At 57.1% G+C, this 20,864-nt stretch overlaps 1 protein-coding gene across 1 annotated transcript in view; it reads left to right on the forward strand.

The window, feature by feature from the left end:
* Window positions 1-3,516: 3,516 nt before the first annotated feature.
* LRP8 (LDL receptor related protein 8) overlaps window positions 3,517-20,864 on the forward strand; it is a 79,709-nt gene continuing 62,361 nt past the window's right edge. The window contains 2 exon segments of the mRNA XM_038537492.1: window positions 3,517-3,649; window positions 4,365-4,484. Coding sequence (XP_038393420.1) covers window positions 3,517-3,649; window positions 4,365-4,484 — 253 coding nt within the window.

Consider the following 20,864-nt stretch of genomic DNA (forward strand, 5'->3'; position numbering starts at 1 on the left):
CCAAAGGCAGGCGCCAAACCGCTGCGCCACCCAGGGATCCCCCTTTTAACTTTTTCAAACACTTAGACGTCATTTATTTAATGTGTGTTACGTGCCAGGCCTTGTATTTATCCTCTGAAAATAAGGATGAGTAAGTCCTCCCAGGGTACAGAAACCTCAGGAAGACAGAAACAAATATTGGTCAAACGTGCCCCATGCCAGAGACCCAGAAATGCAAGAAGGCTGCTTCCTGTCCTCAGGGAAGTCCCGGGCTGACGAGGGAGAGAAGGAAGTGGTCCAAATTGGCTGGAGATCGAAGAGAGCCTGGAGAACCTTTGAGGAGGGGCTGTTGAGAAATGAGGAGCTGCCCATCTTGGCAAGGGGATCTGGGGGAACCATACAAGCAAAGGGAAGGGAAGGTCGAGGAACACCTGGGCTCAGTCTTCATTCTGTGAGTGTTGGGAAGTCACCAGGGGTTTTTGAACAGGGAATTCTGTTTGAATAATAGTAAATAACTAATAGTTATTATGCACAAACTGTAGCTTTCATGCCACGCATACGTAATCTCACCTAACATAACCCTCATATCCCTGAGATGAGTTCTGTCATCATCCCCATTTTTATTAATTAATTAATTAATTTATTTATTTATTCATGAGAGACAGAGAGGCAGAGACACAGGCAGAAGGAGAAGCAGGCTCCCTGCAAGGAGCCCGATTTGGGACTCGATCCCAGGACCCCAGGATCACAACCTAAGCCGAAGGCAGACATTCAACCACTGAGCCACCCAGGTACCTCCACCATCCTCATTTTAGCTAAAGAAACTGAGCCACAGAGGTGAAGTGAGCTACCCGACATCATGTAGCTGGGAAGAGAAGGAACAGAGCTAAACCCAGGCTGTCTAACCCAGAGCTCATACCCTTAACCTCTCTACCTTGCTGCCTCTGAACTGCCATCCACACAAGAATCTTAAAACTAGAATCAATCTTGAAAATTCCCTGTCTTCCTCATTTCTCAGATGAGAAACTGAAACTGAGACTCAGAGATGGGGACTGGTTTTCTTAAGACCTTGGCGTGGAGGAGGAGGGGCTCATCCAGAGAGGTCAGTCTGGGCTGCTGGAGGGGCTCCATCGTCTCAGGCATCCTGCTGTCATGGTGGGCATCACTGTTTGGAATGGAACCCAAAGTTCTTGCTGTGACCCACAAAGCCCTCATGTGATCAGAGCCTCGTTGACTCCCTCGGACCTCAACTGATGCACCCTTCTCCTCATCATCAGGTTTCAGGCCAACTCAAGACCTCCGCCATGCTGTTCCCACTGCCAGGAATGCCCTTCCACCCGATCTTCACGTGGTTGGGCTCTGAGTCCATTTGGGCTGCCATAACAAAATATCATAGCCTGGGTGGCTTATAAACATCAGAAATTCAATTCTCACAGTTTTGGAGGCTGAATTTCCAAGATCAAGACACCAGTAGATTTGGTATCTGATGAGAGCTCACTCCCTAGTTCATAGATGGCCATCTTCTCGCAGTGTCCTCATATGGCAGAAGGGGCCAGAGATCTCTCTGGGGCTACTTTTATTCCATTCATGTCCTAACTGCCTCTCAAAGGACCCACCTTCAAATACCTTTACATTGGGGATTAGGTTTCACCATATGAATTTGGGAAGGACACAAACATTCAATCCATAGCAGGCTCCTTCTTGCCATTCAGGGAAATGAGACCTCCTCAGGGAGGTCTTCCCTGATCACTTGTTAGGTTTTTTCTCATCACTGTCACATCACCCTGTTTTATTTTATTTTATTTTTCACAGCAGTTATAATGATCTGAAATCTTTTTTGTTTTCTTGCTTTTGTGTCTGTCTCTCCCAAGTAAGACATAAGAGGGACCTCCTCCACTTATACAGTGTATTCCTGGGCCTCAGATAATGCTCTGCACAAAGTGGGTGTTCCATCAGTTTCTGTTGAAAGTGTGCATGCGTGTCATTGCCTGTGTGTTGCTAGTGTGTCTCCCCGCCAGCCAGGGACTTCACCGGGACTGCTACCATGTCTGACTCACCTTGGTATCCCCTAGGCCCAGGAAAGGATTGGCACAGAGCAAGGCTGGGATATGCTTGTTCAATGTCTGGATGAACAAAGGCTAGAAGGGCTAATGGCAAGAACACCGGCTGGGCTCTCTAGGGTCTGTGTCCCTCTCCTATGAGGTGGCCACAGCCACTGCCCAAGGGGGCTGTCCTTTGTGGTAAGGAATAGGCTCAGTAACAGGGCTGATGATGAGACAGTGGCTCCCAGGCCTGGGACTAACAGCTCCTGAAGCTCCTTCTTCTGTCCTTCTGCCATGGATGTGAAGGGCCAGGAGGAGATGGGAGAGGGCCTCACTGGGCCCAGACACCGGCAAGTCTGACTCTTTAGTGGCCAATGCCCTCAAACTTCATTCTCCAAAGACGGTTGTGCCAGGTCAGCCTCACTTACCAGCAGGCAGGGAAAATCTTGTCCTGAGTTAGCTCTCTGCACCCTGGCACAGGTGAGGTGGGGCTGTGACCTGCCAGAGAAGGGGACTTCTCCTTTACACAAAGGGTGGACAGAGGCCCTGCGTGTGTGTTCCCCATAAGCAGGGATAACACATCCTTTTGATGGAGCTCCACAGTCCCCGCCCTTCTCCATCACAGCGAAGCCTAGGTGTTGTCCCTGCAGGTCCCCCTGATTGCCCCTTTGCCTGACCCCATGGAGAGTGCTGAATAGGATCAATGCAGAAAGTCCGAGTGCCAGGCTCAAGCCATCTGCCTCACGTCCTCAGCCATGCCCCACATAAGCATGTAACATGAACAGAGGCACATGGGGACATTAACCGGCTACACCTGTGCACTGTATCTGGGTGGTAGCAGCTCAGGGGTGCAGAGGTTCCGCCCAGCTCCCCAGCGTCTCCCTGGTCTCCGGCGTCCTGGAATGCTGACTCTTGTTCACCACCACCAATGCCCTCTGCTCCGTGTGTACATTGCCCAGGCCCGTGCACCAGGGAACGTCATCTCCCCTCCCACCCAGGTTTACTCCTATGCAACCCTCCAGGCTTCTACTAGCCTGTCACCTCCTCCAGGCAGCCAGCGCTGCTTCCCGCGGCCGGTGTGCTACCTCTGGGGCGGGGACCTCGCCTGGCTCTTCCCAGCATCTGCAGCTCCCAGCTCCGCGGCTGGGTCACCCGCGCCAGGCTAGGGGGGCCTGCACGAAGGACAGGAGGGAGGAGGCCGCGGCGGCAGCAGCGGGAGGAGCGTGGCGCGGAGGAGGCGGCGGGAGGGGGCGCGCGCGCCGGCGGCGGCCGCCCAGGGCCGGGGCCGCGCGCCCAGCCTGAGCCCGCCCCGCCGCCGAGCGTCACGGAACCTGCTTGAAATGCAGCCGAGGAGCCGGGGCGGGCGGCAGCGGCGGCGGCGGCGGCGGGGGCAGCGGCATCCCCGGCGCCGCGGCAAGGACTCGGCGGGCTGAGGCGCGGCGGCGGCAGCCGCACGGGGTGCGCGGGGCGCGGCGGCCGGAGCCCGGGGCCCGCCATGGGCCGCCCCGAGCGGGGCGCGCTCCGGCCGCTGGCGCCGCCGGTGCTGCTGCTGCTGCTGCTGCTGCCGCTGCGGCTCCAGCATCTCGCGGCGGCGGCGGCGGCGGCGGATACACAGCGCGGCGGCCAAGGTGCGTGAGGCTGGTCCCTGGCCCGGCTCCGCGCCGCCGGAGCCGCCAACAAAGCGCGGCCCGCCGGCCCCCGGGCTGCGGGTGCGCGGGCGCCCCCCGAGCCCGGGCCTGGTGGGATGGCTTCTCGGGACCCAGCGATCCTTCGGGTGCCCTCGCCCCCGCCCCCACGCCTCCTGGTGGCGTCGGCCCTGCCTTCGGCACCTGCTCCTGGGGGATGGGCCCCGTGGGGGCAGGCGGGCCGGGAACTTTGTGCGTTTGTGTGTGCGTGTGCGGCCAGGGATGCTTGCGGGGGCGCCGCGTGATTCGAGCAGCGGGATGTATCCGGCGCGCGCCCCGCGGCGGCGTGGGGCCGAGCCGGGCGACCTCCCCGCCGACAATGCGTTTCCGGCGACCCCTGCGCGGCGGAGAGAGGGGCTGCGTGCCGGGCTGCGTCCGCGGCGGGGCCGGGGGCTGCTGTGGGCTGTGGGCGGGGGAGCGCGGGGGAGCGTTCTCGGGGGGGGGCTCTGGCCAAGTCGTGTGACCCCGATTGCGTGCGCCTGGCCTTGCAGTGCCACGGAGCAGCCCGCCACCCCGTTGCCTTTCCGCGCTCCTGCGCCGAGGGTGCCCGAGGCCGCGGCGGGCGTTGGCTCCGTCATCGGCCCCCACCGGGGCCCCTCCCCGCCGCCCGGGCTGCGCTGTCCGCGGACCCGGCTCACGCCCCCTCTCCCTGGAGCAGGGCCGGCCAAAGTGTGCGAAGAGGACCAGTTCCGGTGCCGGAACGAGCGCTGCATCCCCTCCGTGTGGAGATGCGACGAGGACGACGACTGCTCCGACAACAGCGACGAGGACGATTGCCGTGAGTGGCCCGCCGGGACCCGCCGGGACCTGCCGGGGACGGGGAGGGGCGGCGGGGGGCGGCTTGCTCAGCGCGCACGTGGCCGCAGCCGCGGGGCCGCCTGCGTGGACCTCACTGCCGGAAGCTGCCCAGGTGTGGCCTCCCCGGGGTGGGGTGGCCCTTGGTGTGGCCCAGTCAGCCGGGCGGCCGCCGCGTCTTAACGGGGTTCGGGGCGGAGCCCGGGGCGGTGCGGCCAGGAAGAGGGCTCGCCCTCGCCGCGCCCGGCTTGCCGGCCTGGACTGTGGGCCGGGGCGCGCGCGGCAGCCCCTACGAGTGTCAAGCCTCCTGCCACCGGACCCCTGGACTCCAGCGTCCGCCCCGGAACGCGCCGGTGTTTCAAAGTTCTCGGCAATTCCGGGCCTCGCCTTGCTCCTTTTCCTGCTCGTTTTTTTTTTTTTTTTTTTTTTTGTGAATGAATGGGCTCCCCGGGGCCCCTGATTGGCTAGGCGAGGACCACCCCATAGGCCCCCGTGGCCGGAGCGGCCAATCGTGGAGCGGGCGGGTGTGCAGTTTTCGGGCGCCGGGGTGCTTGGGCCCTACCCCGGCCCCGCCCCGGTCACACCCCCGCGCGTCCCCCCGGGGCTCTAAGTGCGGGTGAGGCCGGGCCGCTGGTTGGCTCCCGGCGCCTTTCTGCCTAGTCACGGTGTAGTTCGCTCTGCCCCCCTGGGGAGCCTGCCTGCAGGGCCTGGGGGGAGGCTACGGGCGGACCAGGAAGGAGGGAGCCAGGAGAAGGAGTTCCGCTTCCAGAAGAGGCCCGAGGATCCCCGGGCTGCTCGGAACCCTCAGCTGGTGGTGGTGCGCGCCGGGCTGCCTTGGCTGAGCATGCTGCTTGCACCCTGGGGCTCTACAGCTTTGCAGGTTTCCTCTTGGGGTGCTTGTGGTCTCGGATATCTGCCAGGCAGAAAAACAGGACTCTAGAAATAGACGCAGGTGGTCATATATTCATGGTTACTGAGTGCCTCTGCTCCGGGACAGCCCTGGGGCGCTTTGGAGAACAGGCCCACCTTCCAGGTCAGGGAGCCCTGCAGGGTCTACAGGAAGGCAACGGGTGGACAAATCCACAGCACCGCACAGGGGCAGGAGGGGTAGAGGGCCACCTGGACAGGCGTGGTCTGCTGAGTCCTTGAGGCTTTTTTTGTGGGTTTGCCGGTCAGCCTCAGGATGCTTTCCCAGATGCAATCCAGAGTTGGTTCTGTGCCTGTCTTCCCCTCCTGGCTTCACCTGACCACTTGGGCTAATGCTTCTCGGCCTGTTTTTGAGCACTAGTTCTAGTAATGTAATTGGAAGTAATGTGACTAACATATGCTGACTGTTCCCTGTGTGTCAGCCCTGTGGTCAGTGTTTATCTTGCATAAACTCTTCTACTCCTCTCAACAGGCTTATTTCACAGGCTAAAGAAACTGAGGTGCTGACAGCGTGCCTGGGTGGCTCAGTGGTTGAGTGTCTGCCTTCAGCTAAGGTCACCATCCTGGGGTCCTGAGATTGAGTCCCACATCAGGCTCTCTGCATGGAGCCTGCTTCTCCCTCTGCCTGTGTCTCTGCCCCCCCCTCTCTGTCTATCATGAATAAATAAATAAAATCTTAAAAAAACCACTTTATTTATTCATGAGAGACACAGAGAAAGAGGCAGAGACACAGGAAGAGGGAAAAGCAGGTTCCATGCAGGGAGCCTGATGATGCGGGACTCGATTCTGGGACTCCAGGATCATGCCCTGGGCCAAAGGCAGGCGCCGAACCGCTGAGCCACCCAGGGATCCCCAATAAATTTTTTTTTTTTTAAAGAAACCGAGGCACTGAGAGATTTTTTTCTTTTTAAAGATTTATTTATTTATTCATGATAGAGAGAGAGAGAGGCAGAGACACAAGCATAGGGAGAAGCAGGCCCCATGCCGGGAGCCTGACGTGGGCCTTGATCCCAGGACTCCAGGATGGCACCCTGGGCCAAAGGCAGGCGCCAAACTGCTGAGCCACCCAGGGATCCCGAGGCACTGAGAGATTAAGTTACTTGCTCCACAGTTAGTGAGCTGCTAAGTAGGAGCCTGAATTTAGTTCTTAAAGAGGCCTAATCATAACTCTTCCCATTTCTTCCCTGCTGCTATTGAAATGATGAAAATGGTGTTGCTGGGGTAAAATATTATAGTGAGTCTCATCCCTTGGAGTTGTGTTGGCCCTTTACAGGGGGAGTGGCACAGATGAGGCAGGGAAATGGAAATGGCAGTTCTGGGTTGGTTTTACCTTATCTTCCTGGCTCTGTAACAGCTGTTCTGTGACGGTTGTCCTTGTCATCTTTGTAGATAGGGATGCTATCTCAGAGACGTTGAGTGATTTGCCCAAGGTCACACAGCTGAGAGCGACAGAACTTGGTTAGGACATCCGTGTCTCCTAGCTCAGGGGTACTGTCTTCTGCAGTGGGGAATATGGCGCAGAAGGACCCGAGAGCGTGATCCGGGGGCTGGAAAGCTGTGCTCCACATGTTGGGCCTGTTGCTTTTCATCTCCACGTGAGGCTCAGGGTCAGATGGAGGAATGAAGGCACGGGGTGTCTGGGTGACCCCAGTGGGACCAGGGGAGCTCTCATGGCCAATGTGGGCTCCTGTTTTGCTTCTACAGTGGATGGAGGAAAGTCCCTGCGCAGAGTTCTTGAACAAAAGCGGACGAGTTTGAGGGCTTGGTGTGAGAGGGTGGGGCTCTGGCTCCTACCAGTCCTACATGGCCTAGTTGTTCCGAGCTTGTTTCCTCATGTGCCCAATGGGGCAGCTTGTCCTCCATTGTAGGTTTTGTGTGTGGAAGGTCTTCAGACATGATCGGCAAAGGGAAGGGATGAGTTCATACCTCCTTAGAACGGGACCCGTGGGAAGGCTTTGGGTGGCTGTGTCGGGCTACGTGTTTGAAAGTGGTCTTTCATAATCCTCTCCTTCCCCATGTGGGGAGTTTCCCACCTGCCCCTACCCCCGTTCTGGGCTGCCTGCCCAAACTGCATTTCCTTGAACTACCCTCTCCTCAAGTCTGTTGGCTCCTCCCTGAGCAGCCTCTCCTCTGTCTTATATCTTACCCCTTCCTTTGGCGTTCCAACCCTTCCACCCCATGAGAGAGCCTGACACCGCCCCCCATCCGTACCTCTCTGGGCCTGCATTGCAATTTGTAAGTGAAGTCTACGTGAGGTACATGAGAGCAAGCTCCCAAAGGGGCCAGAATGCCACCCAAGAATACCAAAAAGCTGATGGAGTCTGGAGGGAGGAAGCTTTTATGTGGAGGAAGCCAAGGTAGACTTCCTGGAGGAGGAGATAGCTAATCCAGGTCTTAAAAGATGATACCCAATACCATTCCCACGAGGCTTACCTTTTCAAAATAAGTGGTACGGTCCCCATATTATGGAGGAGGAAACGGGTTCACAGAGGTGAAATGACTCCCCCCTCAAAGTCACACAGCTTCTCAGAGTTGGAGCAGGAACTCAAACGAAGGCCTGCTAAAGTCCTGATCTTCATCCATGGTGGGTGGGACTTGGCACTTGGTGGAGATGTCCTTAGAACTGGGAGGATGGGGAAATAAAATGCTAGTAGGACTCCGGTTCCAGGCTCAAAAGACCTTCAAAGTGGAGGAAAGGGCTGGAAGCCGGATGGCTGGGTTCAAGGAAGCCCAGGGGCAGCCCAGCCCATCAAAGTGGGGTGGAACCCCTGGGTGTGGACCTGGTCACGTACGCCAGTTGGCTCCTTGGCCTCAGTTTCCTGTTGCTCCTTAGTGTCTGGGGGCAGAGTCAGGGGTTCTGGTCTCTGGCCAGCCCTTTTCTCCCAGAGTAACAACAACCACCACAGTGAACGCTGGCTGGGCACTTGCATTGGAGCAGGCGTTGTGCCGAGGTTCTCTATGCGCCGCCTCATGCTCCTCGGCTCTGTAAAATGGGGCAAGTCTCCAAAGTACCTGCCTTAGTACCATTTCACAAAGGGACAGAGTGGTTAAGTAACTGGCCCGAGGGTTATAGGATTTTTAAGTGAAATTGCTGGGGTGTGCACGCAGGCGCCTAACTATGCCACCTGTGCTGTCTCAAGCATGAACTGATGACCTCAGGCAAGTCCTTGTGACCTCCATTTCCCCTTCTTGAGATGATATTGAGCCCACCCCCACCCCCTGGTCCAGCTCTGGGAAGAACTCTGTGCTGCTTTTTGGGGCTGGGCAGGGGATACAGGTGGACCAGTTTTGTTCCGGTCAGATTCTTTCACCTGTTCAGCCCTCCACCCCAGGTTTAATAAAGAGTGGGCACACTGAGCCTCCCATGGCTGGGGGTTCATTAGTGGGCAAGGCTGGGCTGCAGAAGTGCCGAGGCTTGTTGGGAAGGCCCTGGAAATAATGAAAGCTCAGCCACAGCTCCCAGCTGGAGCTTGCAGCGGCATCTGCCTTCAGCGTGCTGCCTGGGCTTGGCCCCGTTCTCACTCTCCCGACCTCACGCCCAGCTTCATGTCCTGTTGGATGGACCGTATGGCTTATTTCTGCCTGTGAAGTCCTATCGACCAGGCTTCTCCACCATCCACAGTCTTCCTGAGCCCTCCACACACCCATAGGGGAAAGTCAACCTAGACACCTATGCATCAGGTTCTCTGACTGGCCCCTGTTGCCGCTCTCCCCCAGCCTCTTCCTAGAAGCCTGCAACCCTGAACAGTAGCTTCCATCTCACTCCTGCCTTCTACTGCTTCTCACCTCCAGGCCTTTTCGCACATGTCGTTCCATCTGCCTGGGACAGTCTTTCTGCAACCTCAGCTGGCTACCTTCTTATTGCCATCTTAGAAGATTCAGTGCAGGTATTATCTCCTCCAGGAAACCTTCCCTGCTACCCTCTATTCTCAAGGTCAAGATTAGGAGCTGAGAGAGAGAGAAAGGACTTAGGGAGCCATGTAGAAATTCTCAATGGGGCCCTAAATCAGACACATAAGATCACACAAGGTGTGTGTATCCTAGCTTTGACCTTTGGTTGATAGGGGTGATGATAGTCTCTCCCTTCCAAAGACATTGTGAGGGTTAAATGAGATAATGTGCCTGGTGAGCAGCAGGTGTTCAATGAATGGTAATAGGTATGATCATTCTCAGAGGGAGGAGCTTCACTGAGGTCTCTAGGTACCTAACTTGGTGGGGGGGGGGGCTGCTCTGTAGGCTACCCAAGACCCCCCCCTGCTTCCCCTGCCCCCATTTGCTTAGCCTGATATCTGAAGGTTCCTGCAGCTGATTGCCCAGCCATGGCAGATGTGGTCCCAAGGCCACTGAGATGGACCTGGAAAGGGCTGGAAGGTGCCCTGGGAGGGGCTGAGGGAAGAAATGAATCAAAAAGCCTGATTGGTCCCAGTGGATGGGTGGTGTGGGGCCCTGGGAGAGGCAGAGGGTGGCGTCCCTCTGGCCCTGTGTTGGTCCGGAAGCAGGTTTCAGTCTTGTCTGGCCAGTGTTCCTTTCCTCCTGGGTGTGCCTGGGAAGGGGAGGAAGACCTACAGCCCCCCAGGGCTCTGCCCAGCAGGCCCCAAGCTTCCCTGTCTTCTAGATCCAGGACTGTGCCCCCATGTCTGGTTGAGTCTCCCATGGGTTTTCCCACAGGCCCTCCTGGGACAAAAGAGTTCTGCTCCATGAGTGCCTTGGCTTTCTCAGGCCACAGGGATCCCAGGTGCCACAGACCTGGAGTAGGTCGGCTTTGTCCTCCTAGGTGTCGGCTGGTAGTTGGCTTGACAGCTTTTCCCTCCTTGGAGAAATAACAGCAGGTGAAGCAGATGCCCTGTGGGGAGCAGGACGGTGTGTGGACCTGGCTGTGTCCACCTCAGGGATGTAACCAAGTGGAAGCTCTCCAGGCCCCAGGGCTGGTAGTCAGAGGCCTGGGCCAGCTCCACCCCCAGGAAGCCAGACCTGGGGCCCCACAGATCTTGCATATCCAGATCACCCCATCTTTGGAGGCCTGGTGGGCATGCCACCTCCCCCAGATTGCCTTCCCTGACCCCTGGTCCTCCAGCGTCCTGGTCCCTGAGCTCCCACAGCATGTCCTTGTGCTTCCCTCGGTCTCAGATTCTCTTCCACATGGTCTGCTCTGCCAACCTTGTGCTGGGCACTAGGGATTCTAAAAGAAGTAGCTCCCTAGAGGAAATTACTCATAACAGATCCCGACTTCTTAACCCATGCCTGGCACCACGTTGGGCAGTTTGCAGTCATTAGCTCACAACCCGGAGAGACCGGTTTTTCTTATTATTCCCATTTTAAAGATGACAAAACTGAGGCTCAGAGAGATGTGACTTGGTAGTGTCACGAGGCATAAATAGTGGAGCCAGGATTGGATTCACATCTGCTCTGGAGCCTAGACTCTTCCTCAGACTTCTTCCTCTCCGAGCGCTTGTCTCCTCTAGTGGGGTCAGAAGGCCTGGGACTCGGAGGATGTAGAGAAAGTGGGTAAGTGGTGGCGATGTCCAGCAATGCCTCCCTGGGCTACAGGTTTCTGGATTGGGGCGGGGGGCCTCTCCCCTCTGGAGACCCCATGAAGCCTCTACATACGGTGGCCCCGGATGCAGCCTCCCGTGGGTATGACCCTCCACAATTTCTAAGGCCTGTCCTGACTATTGCTTGTGAGGTGGAGATTACTGTTTTGCCTGTACAGATAGGGAAACTGAGGACTCAGCAGATTGTTGCCAATACAGGTGAGTTGCTCTAGGAGTGGAAGGGTGCTTCCTCCAGGAAAGTTAAAGAGCCTGAGTCATCAAGAGCATCCATCGAGACCATCAAGGTGTGGTCTTCATTTCTCTGAACCTCCCATGCATGTTCCTGGTTCTGGGTCTTTGCACTTACTGATTACTACCCATCCTTCAAATCCTAGCTCACTGTCACCTCCACGGAGCCTTCCCCAGCTTTCTAATAACCTTTTCTGTGTCCAGTTACTCCTCGTAGGAACCCCAGGCTGTTTGGGAGAGTCTGAGCAGTTTGAGATAAGCACAAGGCCTGGCACAGAGGAGGCTTTTGGGGGATGGCATGCGAAGGCATAAACATGACTGAGAAAATGTTACCTACTTTTGAGGGTGAGAAGCTGATATTGGTCAGCTGGGGGGCCCTTGAGGCCCAAGAAGGGAGCTGGGTATCCCACAGGGACCTCATTCAGGCTCCTGGCTTTATTGGCAGTTACACAGGGTTGCTTCCTTCCCTTGCACGTGCACGCCGGCTTCTCAGTGCTCACCCTGCAAACTTGGGAGCTTTCCCAGCCTCAGGCTCCAGAAGCTGCAACCAGGACCCTGGTGTCCAGAGATCGGCCCTAGCTGTCATCAGGGGCCCATTCCCAGAAGCAGATGTCTTCAGTTCCCCGGGCTAGACTGGGTGGAGACTGTACGCTCCCCTCCCTGCTGCCCCTGCCCTCTCCGTGCCCTGCTGGGTCAGGGAAGAAGGTGTTTCAGGACCAGGGCTGGGCACAGGCTCCTGTGCGAGAAGGGGCTAGGGCCTGCTCCTGGATTGCTGGGAGCTGCTCTAAAATACTGGTGTTTGTTGTAACAGGAGTTAAGGAGTGTGCTTGCCGCTGAGGGCTTTCTCGGGCAAGACCTCCTCAGCCGAGATGGGGAGGGATCATGGCAGCACTTCACAAAGGAAAGGAGTGAGGTCCCTTGCTCAGGGCAGCCTGGCTGGGCAGTGGCAGGACTGAGCCGCGGCTGTCTGGCTGCAGGCTGTCACAAGGGAAAGGAAGTCTAGGCGCTCTCACATCCAGTCACAACAGTGACAGTGCGGCCTTTCCAGGTGCCCCAGGCACCCTTCTTGCTGGCCCCTGCTGCCGGTGGGTGTACTGGCTCCCTCCTGTGTGGCTCTGGCCTCTGGGTACCCTCGGGCAGGAGCTGGGGCTCCTGTTAACCCCCAGCTGTGCTTGTCCGACTCCTCACAGGCTGCCTTATGGCACAGACCCCAGGGACTGCCCCTTAGCTTCAGTGGCTCAGGAAGGGGCTCTGGCTGTGAGCTCCGCACCTGCTGCACCTGCTGTGACCTCGGTGTCCCTGGCAGGGCCCAGCCCAGAGGCCCACAGATTGGCTGCCTTAGGGGTGCAGAACTCAGCATAGCGTCAGGTCCCTCAGAATGTGCTCTGGTGACTGGGAGACTCACCCAGAGAGGCAGAGCCAGGAGGCTCCTGGTTCCCACACACGCCTCCCACCCTCCATAAACCTGTGGCTTGGAACACAGCAGGACAGACACCCAAAGCCTCTCTGGGGACTATCAGTCTAGGTCCACAGGAGTGGTCATGAGGCCAAAATCATCCCCTGCTGCCTCGGAGACCATTTCAGTGCCAGCCCTCTCAGCCTGTGAGAACCACACAATATGGCCTTTGTGGGTTTGTGCCTCATGGCCATCCTTGGAAGAGGGTGATGTAGGAGTTAATTATCATCCCCATTTTCCTGATGTAGAAACTGAGTCTTAGGGAAGGCACCGGGCATCCCCAGGGCCACAAAGCTAGTTGCCGGCAGTGCTGAAGCTGAAGCCCGCCTCAGTTGATTTTATTTATTTTTCCAATGGAAATAATTTTGATTAAGGGGGCCCCTCATGGCTCAGTCAGTTAAGCATCTGCCTTCAGCTCAGGTCATGATCTCAGGGTCCTGGGATTGAGCCCTGTGTCTGGCTCCCTGCTCAGTGGGGAGTCTGCCTCTCCCTCTCCCTCTGCTCATGCTCTCTCTGTCTCTCTCAAATAAATAAACAAAATCTTTAAAAAATAAAAAAGAAACTATTTTGATTATGCAAAAGTAATCTTATGCTTAGAATTTTACGAAACACACCAGCAGAAAGAGGAAGGTGACCGCCCCCCTTGGCTGTACGATTGTGGAAGCAGCATCGCCTCCCAGGTGTTTCTCTGCATGTGAGCTGGAGTGTGTGAACATGTGTATTTTTTTCATTTAACAAAAATGAGGATGTGTTAATGCTAACGGTCTTCTCCCCACGCCAAATGTGGCTTTCCTTGTCAATTGCGGAGCTTCTTATCCTTGCTCCAAGGCGTAGAGAGTAGTGCACTGCAGGAATTGTCATAACTTAGCGACAGTCTCCTATCGATTGACATGTGTTCAGTTGCTTCATCCCACCCCGTGACGTGGTGCTGGGATATGCGCCCTCGCACTGTATATACCTTTGCACATTCGTCCTTTGGATGGATTCCGAGGAAGGATACTGTCAAGCATGGCAGTATCGCCAGGCAGGCAGCCGGCAGGAGCTTCCTCTTTCTTGAGCACAAGGCGCTCTCATGTTGGCCTCACGGGGCAAAGTAGCCAGATCGAGAGCACCGAAAGCCAGGCCAGGAGAAAGGACAACCGTGTTCTGGCCCCAAGGACTCCTCACCCCTGCCAAAGAAAACAAAAGGGAACAAAACCAGTCTTCGTTCTTCTCCAGATATTTCTAGAAATCCATCCCTGCAGCATTGTAATAGTTGTAGCTGTCTCTGCCTGTAACTTGATGAGTGACCCTAGGCAAGTGTCTCTTCCTGTCTGAATTTTATTTTCCCTTTCCCTTTCCCCATTAGTTCTTGCTCCACCTCCACTGCACCCACCACTCTGAGCAACTCCTCCCTGGAACTGGCTCAGGGCCAGTCCTGGCCTGGGTGGCAGGGGAGGCTATGGGCCTCGAGCTCCTTACTGCCTGGTGAGGGGCGTTCGTGGCAGCAGAGCTGGTTCAGTGGGTGGATTCCAGACAAGCAGATGGAGGGCACCTGGCTTTTCAGGATCTACTTCTAGAACTCAGCCCTGAGGCCCAGGTTCTTTGGGCCACTTTCCCTTTTGCCTGGTTCTCATGCCCAAGATCGATTGGGTTGGAGGCATTGCAGTAATGGAGTGAAATAGCCAGGCGCCCCCAGCCCCATGGGTAGCTGGGGTTCCTAGTGTGGGTCTTATATTCTGAGCCTTTGATCCTTGGTCTGGGAATCAGGGATAATAAGCCCCCCTCTCAGAGCGTGCAGGCCAGTGTTCAGCACCTGGCCCTGAAAATGAGCATCCCTGTTCCCCTTCCCGAGCCTATGATCCCTGTGCAGGGAACGGCCCAGCACAAGGGACGGTCAGCAGCTTCCCTCCTCCTCTGCCAAAGACATGAGGGGAAGCTGCTCAAATGGCAGCAGGAGAGATGTAGGTCAGCTGGCCAGGCGGGAGAATCAGCTGCTGGGGAGAACAGTAGCTTCTCAGACTGGGAAGTTCTAGGAATCCTCTCACTTCTGCTCCCGTCAGCTTGGGGTACCCCAGGGTGACTGCTTCCCGGGTGGCCTGGGGTAGCTGGCTGAGCAGATGAGGCCAAGGAGAACTGGTTCACTACAGGCCTGGCATTGTTAGTTGTCCAGAAAGGGCCTTAGTTCACCGGGTCCAGGTTAACATCAGAGAGTTGGCAGCCGATGAGAGGCAGGAAGGCCCCATTGGGGTTGGGTGAATAGCTGGTGGCCAAGGGTGGATTTTCCTGGTGGCCCGAATCCAGGGACAGTCAGACCGGCGCTCGCCCCTCCCTCCCTCTTCTACTTCCTGGACCCCAAGCTACCATCTGCCGCCCCTGTCACCTCAGAGCCCTCTCTGAGCCGTGTGCACCAGCACACATGTGTGCAGGTAGGGTGAGTGCGCTCCCAGACCGGGTGCATCGGGAGGCAGGTGACAGTTTGGACACACAAAGCTGCAGGGTCAAGGTGACGTTCTTCCTCCCACGCCCGCCAAAGCCATGGAGCAGAGCCAAAGCCATAGCCCCCCACTGGGTGTTTGTGGCAGGGAATTCTTTGTAGCTGGAGAGGCGCCAGCGGCCTCTGTTCCCAGCCTGTCCCCTGCCACGCCGCGGCAGCCTCTCCCACTAACCCCAGCCTTTCTGCGGCCCTCACCTGCCCCCACCCGGGGGGCTGAGGTTGATATCGCCCCATGGCCCGGATGAGAGGCCCACCTCTGCCCCTCCAGCTCCCGTCTTGCCGAGTCACATTGGCAGGTCCCTGCTTCTCTTAGGGTCTCTGCTCATTGGGAGGAGGGCATCCCTCTCAGACCCCGTTCTCTGGGAATCTTCTGTTTTCCCCTGAGAGCCAGGGTGTTGGCAGGAGCTGGAGTCTGCTATGGCCAGGCCCGAAGTGCACGGCCACGAGGAGCTGCCCCCTGGTCCCTGAGGCCAGGAGTTCCAGAGCAGCGGCTGTGAAAGCCAACCTGTCCCACGGGGCACGTGGCCTAAGCCATATATACACACAAAGCCAGACCTGACCATGTATCAGCAGACCCTGCATCCTCTTGGGGGTTTATTCTCTTGCTGAGCCTGGGCCAATTCTTTAATGCCCGTGAGCTAGTCAGTATGGACTTCGTATCAAGGCCATGGGCGATCATGTCCTTTCCCCTTCCCCTGACTGCTCCTTTTGGTGCGGGAAGGAGTGTGGCCCCCCAGCGCCTCCCCACCCCCCAGACCTGGGTCTTGAATCCAGTGAAAGAACCTGTAGTTCTTTCACATCCTAGTTGGAGGCCCTGGGCCAAGTCCCTCAAACCTGAACCTCAGGCTTCTGTACAGTGAGTAATAAGTACTTCCCAGCCTGTGCACAGTGAAACAGAGCCAGGACCTGGGCCGCCCTGGACACAGATGCCCGCCGGCCTGTGTGGTCGCAGCCCCTGTGCTCTGCCCCGCGCCCTCCCGCTCCCTGGCCTTATGTTCGTCCACACTTGCAGATTCTGTGCTGGGAGTGGAGGGCTCTGTGTGGTCACTGAACCCTACAGAGAACCAGTCCACCCCGGCTCTCAGTGCCCTTGCACCGGGACCTAGCAGCCTCTCCTTGTCACTGACTTGCTGAGTGATAGGTGAGTCTCTGCCCTCCCCTGGACCTCATTCCCCCCCCTCCCCTGGGCCTCATTCTCCCCATCTGTACTGGGAGGGAGGGAGGTAGAGTTGCATCTGGAGTTTCAGTCCTTTTGGACAGTGTTTGCCATTCAGAGTCCCTGGCGTGGTCTGGGCCAGACTACAGACCTTTGCTGGCCGGGTAGACCGGTGGGGGTCACAGACGGGAAGACCCCTCCCAAGTCCTCCTACCTCTGACCGCTCCTGCGAGTGTTGCACCATCCGTGAGAGCCTCCACTCTGACACTTGACAGCAGGGCCTTGAGCCAGATGGCTGGGGGGCGGGTCCGCACTTCACCTCTTTCCAGCGGGGTCACCTTGGGCAAGTTACTTCACCTCTCTGAGCCTTTGTCTCAGCTGCACAACGGGGGCCTCAGTGCCTACCTGGGCAAGGTGGTTGGAGGACTGTGTGAGTTCACGTGGGTAGCGCATGAAGAACAGTGCCTGGCCATGGTCAGCGCACAACTCAAGGTTTGCTAGGTTTCTGCTGATCTCCTTCCCTGAGCCTCCATGTCTCGCCAGTCCTGCAGGCGTCCCCTCCTGTGCCGAGCTGCTGCACTGCCAGGTGGGATGGGAGGAGTCAGGGAGCCCCTAAAAAGGCTTCTTTGTCCCTGCTTCTTCCCTGTGGCCCCAGGCCAGAACTTACTGTCCTAGTTTCATTAGGAAGAGTTCTTCCAGGGACTTCATGAGGAAATGAGTCCAGAGCCTCGGGGACCTCTGGGAGGGCGGGGCACGGGAGGAGGCTGTGTTGTGTGTGACCCTGCCCAGCCCGGGGTCTGTGCTCCGGGTGTGCCCAGGAAGATACGGGTGCTCGGTCCATTAGGGGGAGGGCGCAGACCTGTGGTGTAGACGGTGGGCAGCCACGGCCTCTATCCTTTGTCCCCTGCCGGGCGCCAGCTTCACCACCTGCCCCTCACTCCTGGTGCCCCTAGTCCTTGGCCTGGTACAGAGCAGGCCTTAGTGGTTATGTGCTCAGTGAGTGAGGGAGCGAGCTGGGCTCCTGGGGCTGCACCGGCAGCCTCATTTGGCCAGAGGAGCTTGGCCGGAGGAGCCTTCCCACCCGATCCCAACACAGAAATCCACTCAGCAGCCTTGGAAGTTGGAGAAGGTGATGGCCAACTTCTGCTTGAATACCTCCAGGGACAGGGAGCTCACTAATAGACCACATCACTTCTTCTGTTCCTTGATGGCTCTTTCTGTTAGAAAATCTCTTTCTTTCCAGTAAGACCAGGCCTACATCCTATGACCAGCTCTGTTTCTGGGGCCTCTGCTGAGAGAGGCCTATTTTCACCCCCAAGCCTGCTTAGCATCCCTTCCCAGCTATGACACTGACCTACTGTGAGGCCTCAGGTCAGGCCCATTGCCCTCTTGGGCTGCTGCCACTTGGGGCCTGGCAGGCTGCATATTCACCTCCTGTAACTGTGACCTGCTACCCAGGGAAGTGAGAGTGAAGACAGAGGTGCCCTGCCTATAGGTGAAGTGATGCCTCTCCAGGCATCTTGGTCTCCTGGTTAGTAGGGCAGCAGTTCCCGGAGCCCACAGTGACCTGCAGCCTAGCACATAAGCACTCGGGGCTGTGGATGGGCCTCTTCTGGCCCTGAGACCAATTGGCAGCATGGGCACCGCTCTGGCCTTGGTTAGGAACCTGAAGAGTTGTCACTACCCCTGTCTTTCTCACTTCTAAGGGTCACTAAGTCCTTAGATTCCTCCCCTGCCACCTGCCAAATCCAGTCCTTGCCCCATCCTGCTGTGGCCTTCCTGGGCCTCTCTAGCACTGCCAACCCAATCTCTTTTCTTCCCTTCCAATCCATTCTCTGCTCTGCCGTCAGATGCTGTCCAGCATGTCCTATCCTTGCTCAGCATCCTACAGTGACATCTACTACTTGTAGGATCGAGTTTGCTTGACTGACATTCAGAGCCTTTCAGGACCTAACATGTACCTAGCATCTCTCCAGCCCCAGACCTCACCATCTACTTGCCTCCCAAATGCCAAGACTTTATTCTCTAGCATTACTCAAAATGAGGAGTAATGTCAACAGGGGCATCGTATGTACTCTCACATGTGGTTTCCTCTGCCTGGAAGGTTCTTCTCTGCTTGTCCAATAGCTCTTGACCTCAAGAGTCACCATTTCCAGGGAGTTTTTCCCTCCAGCCCCAGGTGGGCCTGGGCATCCTCTGGGCTGTCCATCCCTGTGTTTCTCTCTGTCCTTACCACTCTGCATTGGGATGGTCTGATGATGATTCTGGTTCACACCAGACCACAGGCCTTGGGAATTGGGGCAGGGGGATCCAGCCAGGGCCCGAGGAAGACAGGATGGAGCTCTGTCTGGGTCCACGTGCCCAGTGCCCCTCCCGACCTCTTTCCACTCCTTACATGGCACATGCCAGGTAGGGGTGTCTCTATGAGTCCTGGGGAAGTGCCTTTGGGCTAAGCTTCCCTGGGTAGGAGTGAGCACAGGTTTTGCTCTATTTCAGGGGAAATGCCCACGGCTGCATTTGCCCAGCAGCTTGGTGTGGCCCAGGGCCTACCCCATCCAGTGTGACTAACTCATCCTGGCTGGCTCACAGCTGTCCTGGTTTGACAGCGGAAAGTGCCAGTGTACCTGTGTCCTACAAACTCCCTCTACATCTGCAGCAGGGCCACCCCATTACTTGTGGGTTCTGCTGCCCTGGTTGGGCAGGGCTCGCTTGAGAAGAAAGAAAAAGCTGACCCTTCCGCAATTTGGGAGAATTCAAGGAGATGTAGAGCCCCTTGGAAGGCCCGGAGGAGCTCAGAGTATCCTGGTCAGGGTGCTGGTGTGGACAGGGCCAGGGCACTTGGCCATTGTTCTCATCCTGCATCTGACACAGCTTTGTGACTGCTGTGTCTGGGCCTCGGTCTCCCCAGCATGGCCCTGCTCACCTCATAGTAATATGGTGAGGATCATCTTGGTGACCCAGTCTCACTTTCCTGCTGCCATTTATAATCTTCAAGCTGTGTTTCTGTTTGTTCATGTCCCATTCCGGTCTCACCACTCCCAAGAGGAGTATTTCCTGTGTTAAATGGGAAGAAACTGAGGACACCAAGAACTTGCACAAGGCTCTACAGTTTATTAGGCCCTTCCCATGTGTTGCCTCTGGGCTCCTGGTACCCGTGGGAGGTGGGCCTGGCAGGATCTACTGCACCACTTGGACGGATGGAGACACTGAGCCCATAGGCCCACGGGGTGCAGGTGTGAAAACAAATGGGTGCTGAGTCTCGGCCGTGGTGTGTGGTGGTTACAAGTAAGTGGGGGTCATTGGCTTGGTCATTGGATGGTCCTTCTTCTCTCCCCACTCCCCCTTCATCAGTGTCTTCATCGGTAGGAGAAGATGGAGACAGATGGAAGGGAAAGGAAGACACGGGGAGGAGGGGGGAACGGGAGGATGGATGTGGGGTAGGGGGGTAGGGGGAGAGTGCTGGGGAGGCAGGGGGAGGGGGAGGGGCCAAACAGAGCCGCTACTTCCTCTTGTGGTTCTCACAGTCTGTCTGCACCAACTCCTGACAGATGGAGGGAAGGGGAGAGCTGGTGCCAAGAGGCTGTCACCGCAGGCGGGCAGAACTGGGGGGAGGGTGCTTTGTGGCCAGGGTTTGCATGGGGAGGGGGCAGCAGCTGGTGGTCTGGCTGCTGGGCTTCCTTGAAGCCAGCTCCCTAGGAACTGCAGTGGCCGAGGGGCATGGAAGCTGCTGGGCAGGAAAATGGGCAAGGGGTGAGCCTATCACCTGCCTGGGAATGGCCATGGCCTTGCCCCTGCCCAAACGCGGACGGCCACTCCTCTCTTTCCATATCCTGTGTCACCGAGGCCCTACCCCAGGGGACACTGAGTGTTGGGCTGGACCGGTGTTCTGGGGCCTGGGGCTGAGCTGTGGTCAGGGTGGACCAGGACAGGAGAGCATGGGCACCAGGAGGCCCTTCGGGCCATGGGGGGCTCAGAGCAGGTGGGGCCTGGCCTCATGTCTGCAGGGCCAGAACTTAGCCTGGGGGTTTCCCAAGGCCTCTTGATTTTTCTCTAGGCTTCAAGAAGGAGTGGATAGGCCTGTTCCAGGGAGACTGGTACCTTCAGCATCCCTTTATAGAGTGTGGGTTTCCCCAGGCAGAGTTAGGTCACTGCCATCTTTTCCAGCACCCCGTGCCCAACACAGGGCCTCACACACAGGAGGGGTTCAGTGGATGCTTGTTCAGTGAATGGATGGATCCTTGCTTGCACACCTTCTGGGGTAGAGACCTCACTTCCTCATATGGCAGCTCTATTTCCAGAAACAGTGTTCTTTCTGATTCTGTCCTTGAAAGGCCTCATGGGTCTCAGACCTGTCACAGGGGCCACACAGAGCCCCTTGCTGACCATGCTGCCTTAGAGCAGCCTTGCAGACCAGAGACACCCTCCAGCTCATCTGTCTCTTTGGTGGCATCGGACAGGGCTGGGTCTCCACCACGACTGATCTGTGGGTTATCAGTAATCACAGCTGTCATTTATCGACCTTTACTCCATGCCTGAGAGTAGCTCATTTGATCTCCCATCAGCCCTGT

This window comes from Canis lupus, chromosome 5 (genome assembly GCF_011100685.1).
Source record: "Canis lupus familiaris isolate Mischka breed German Shepherd chromosome 5, alternate assembly UU_Cfam_GSD_1.0, whole genome shotgun sequence".
NCBI lineage: Eukaryota > Metazoa > Chordata > Mammalia > Carnivora > Canidae > Canis > Canis lupus.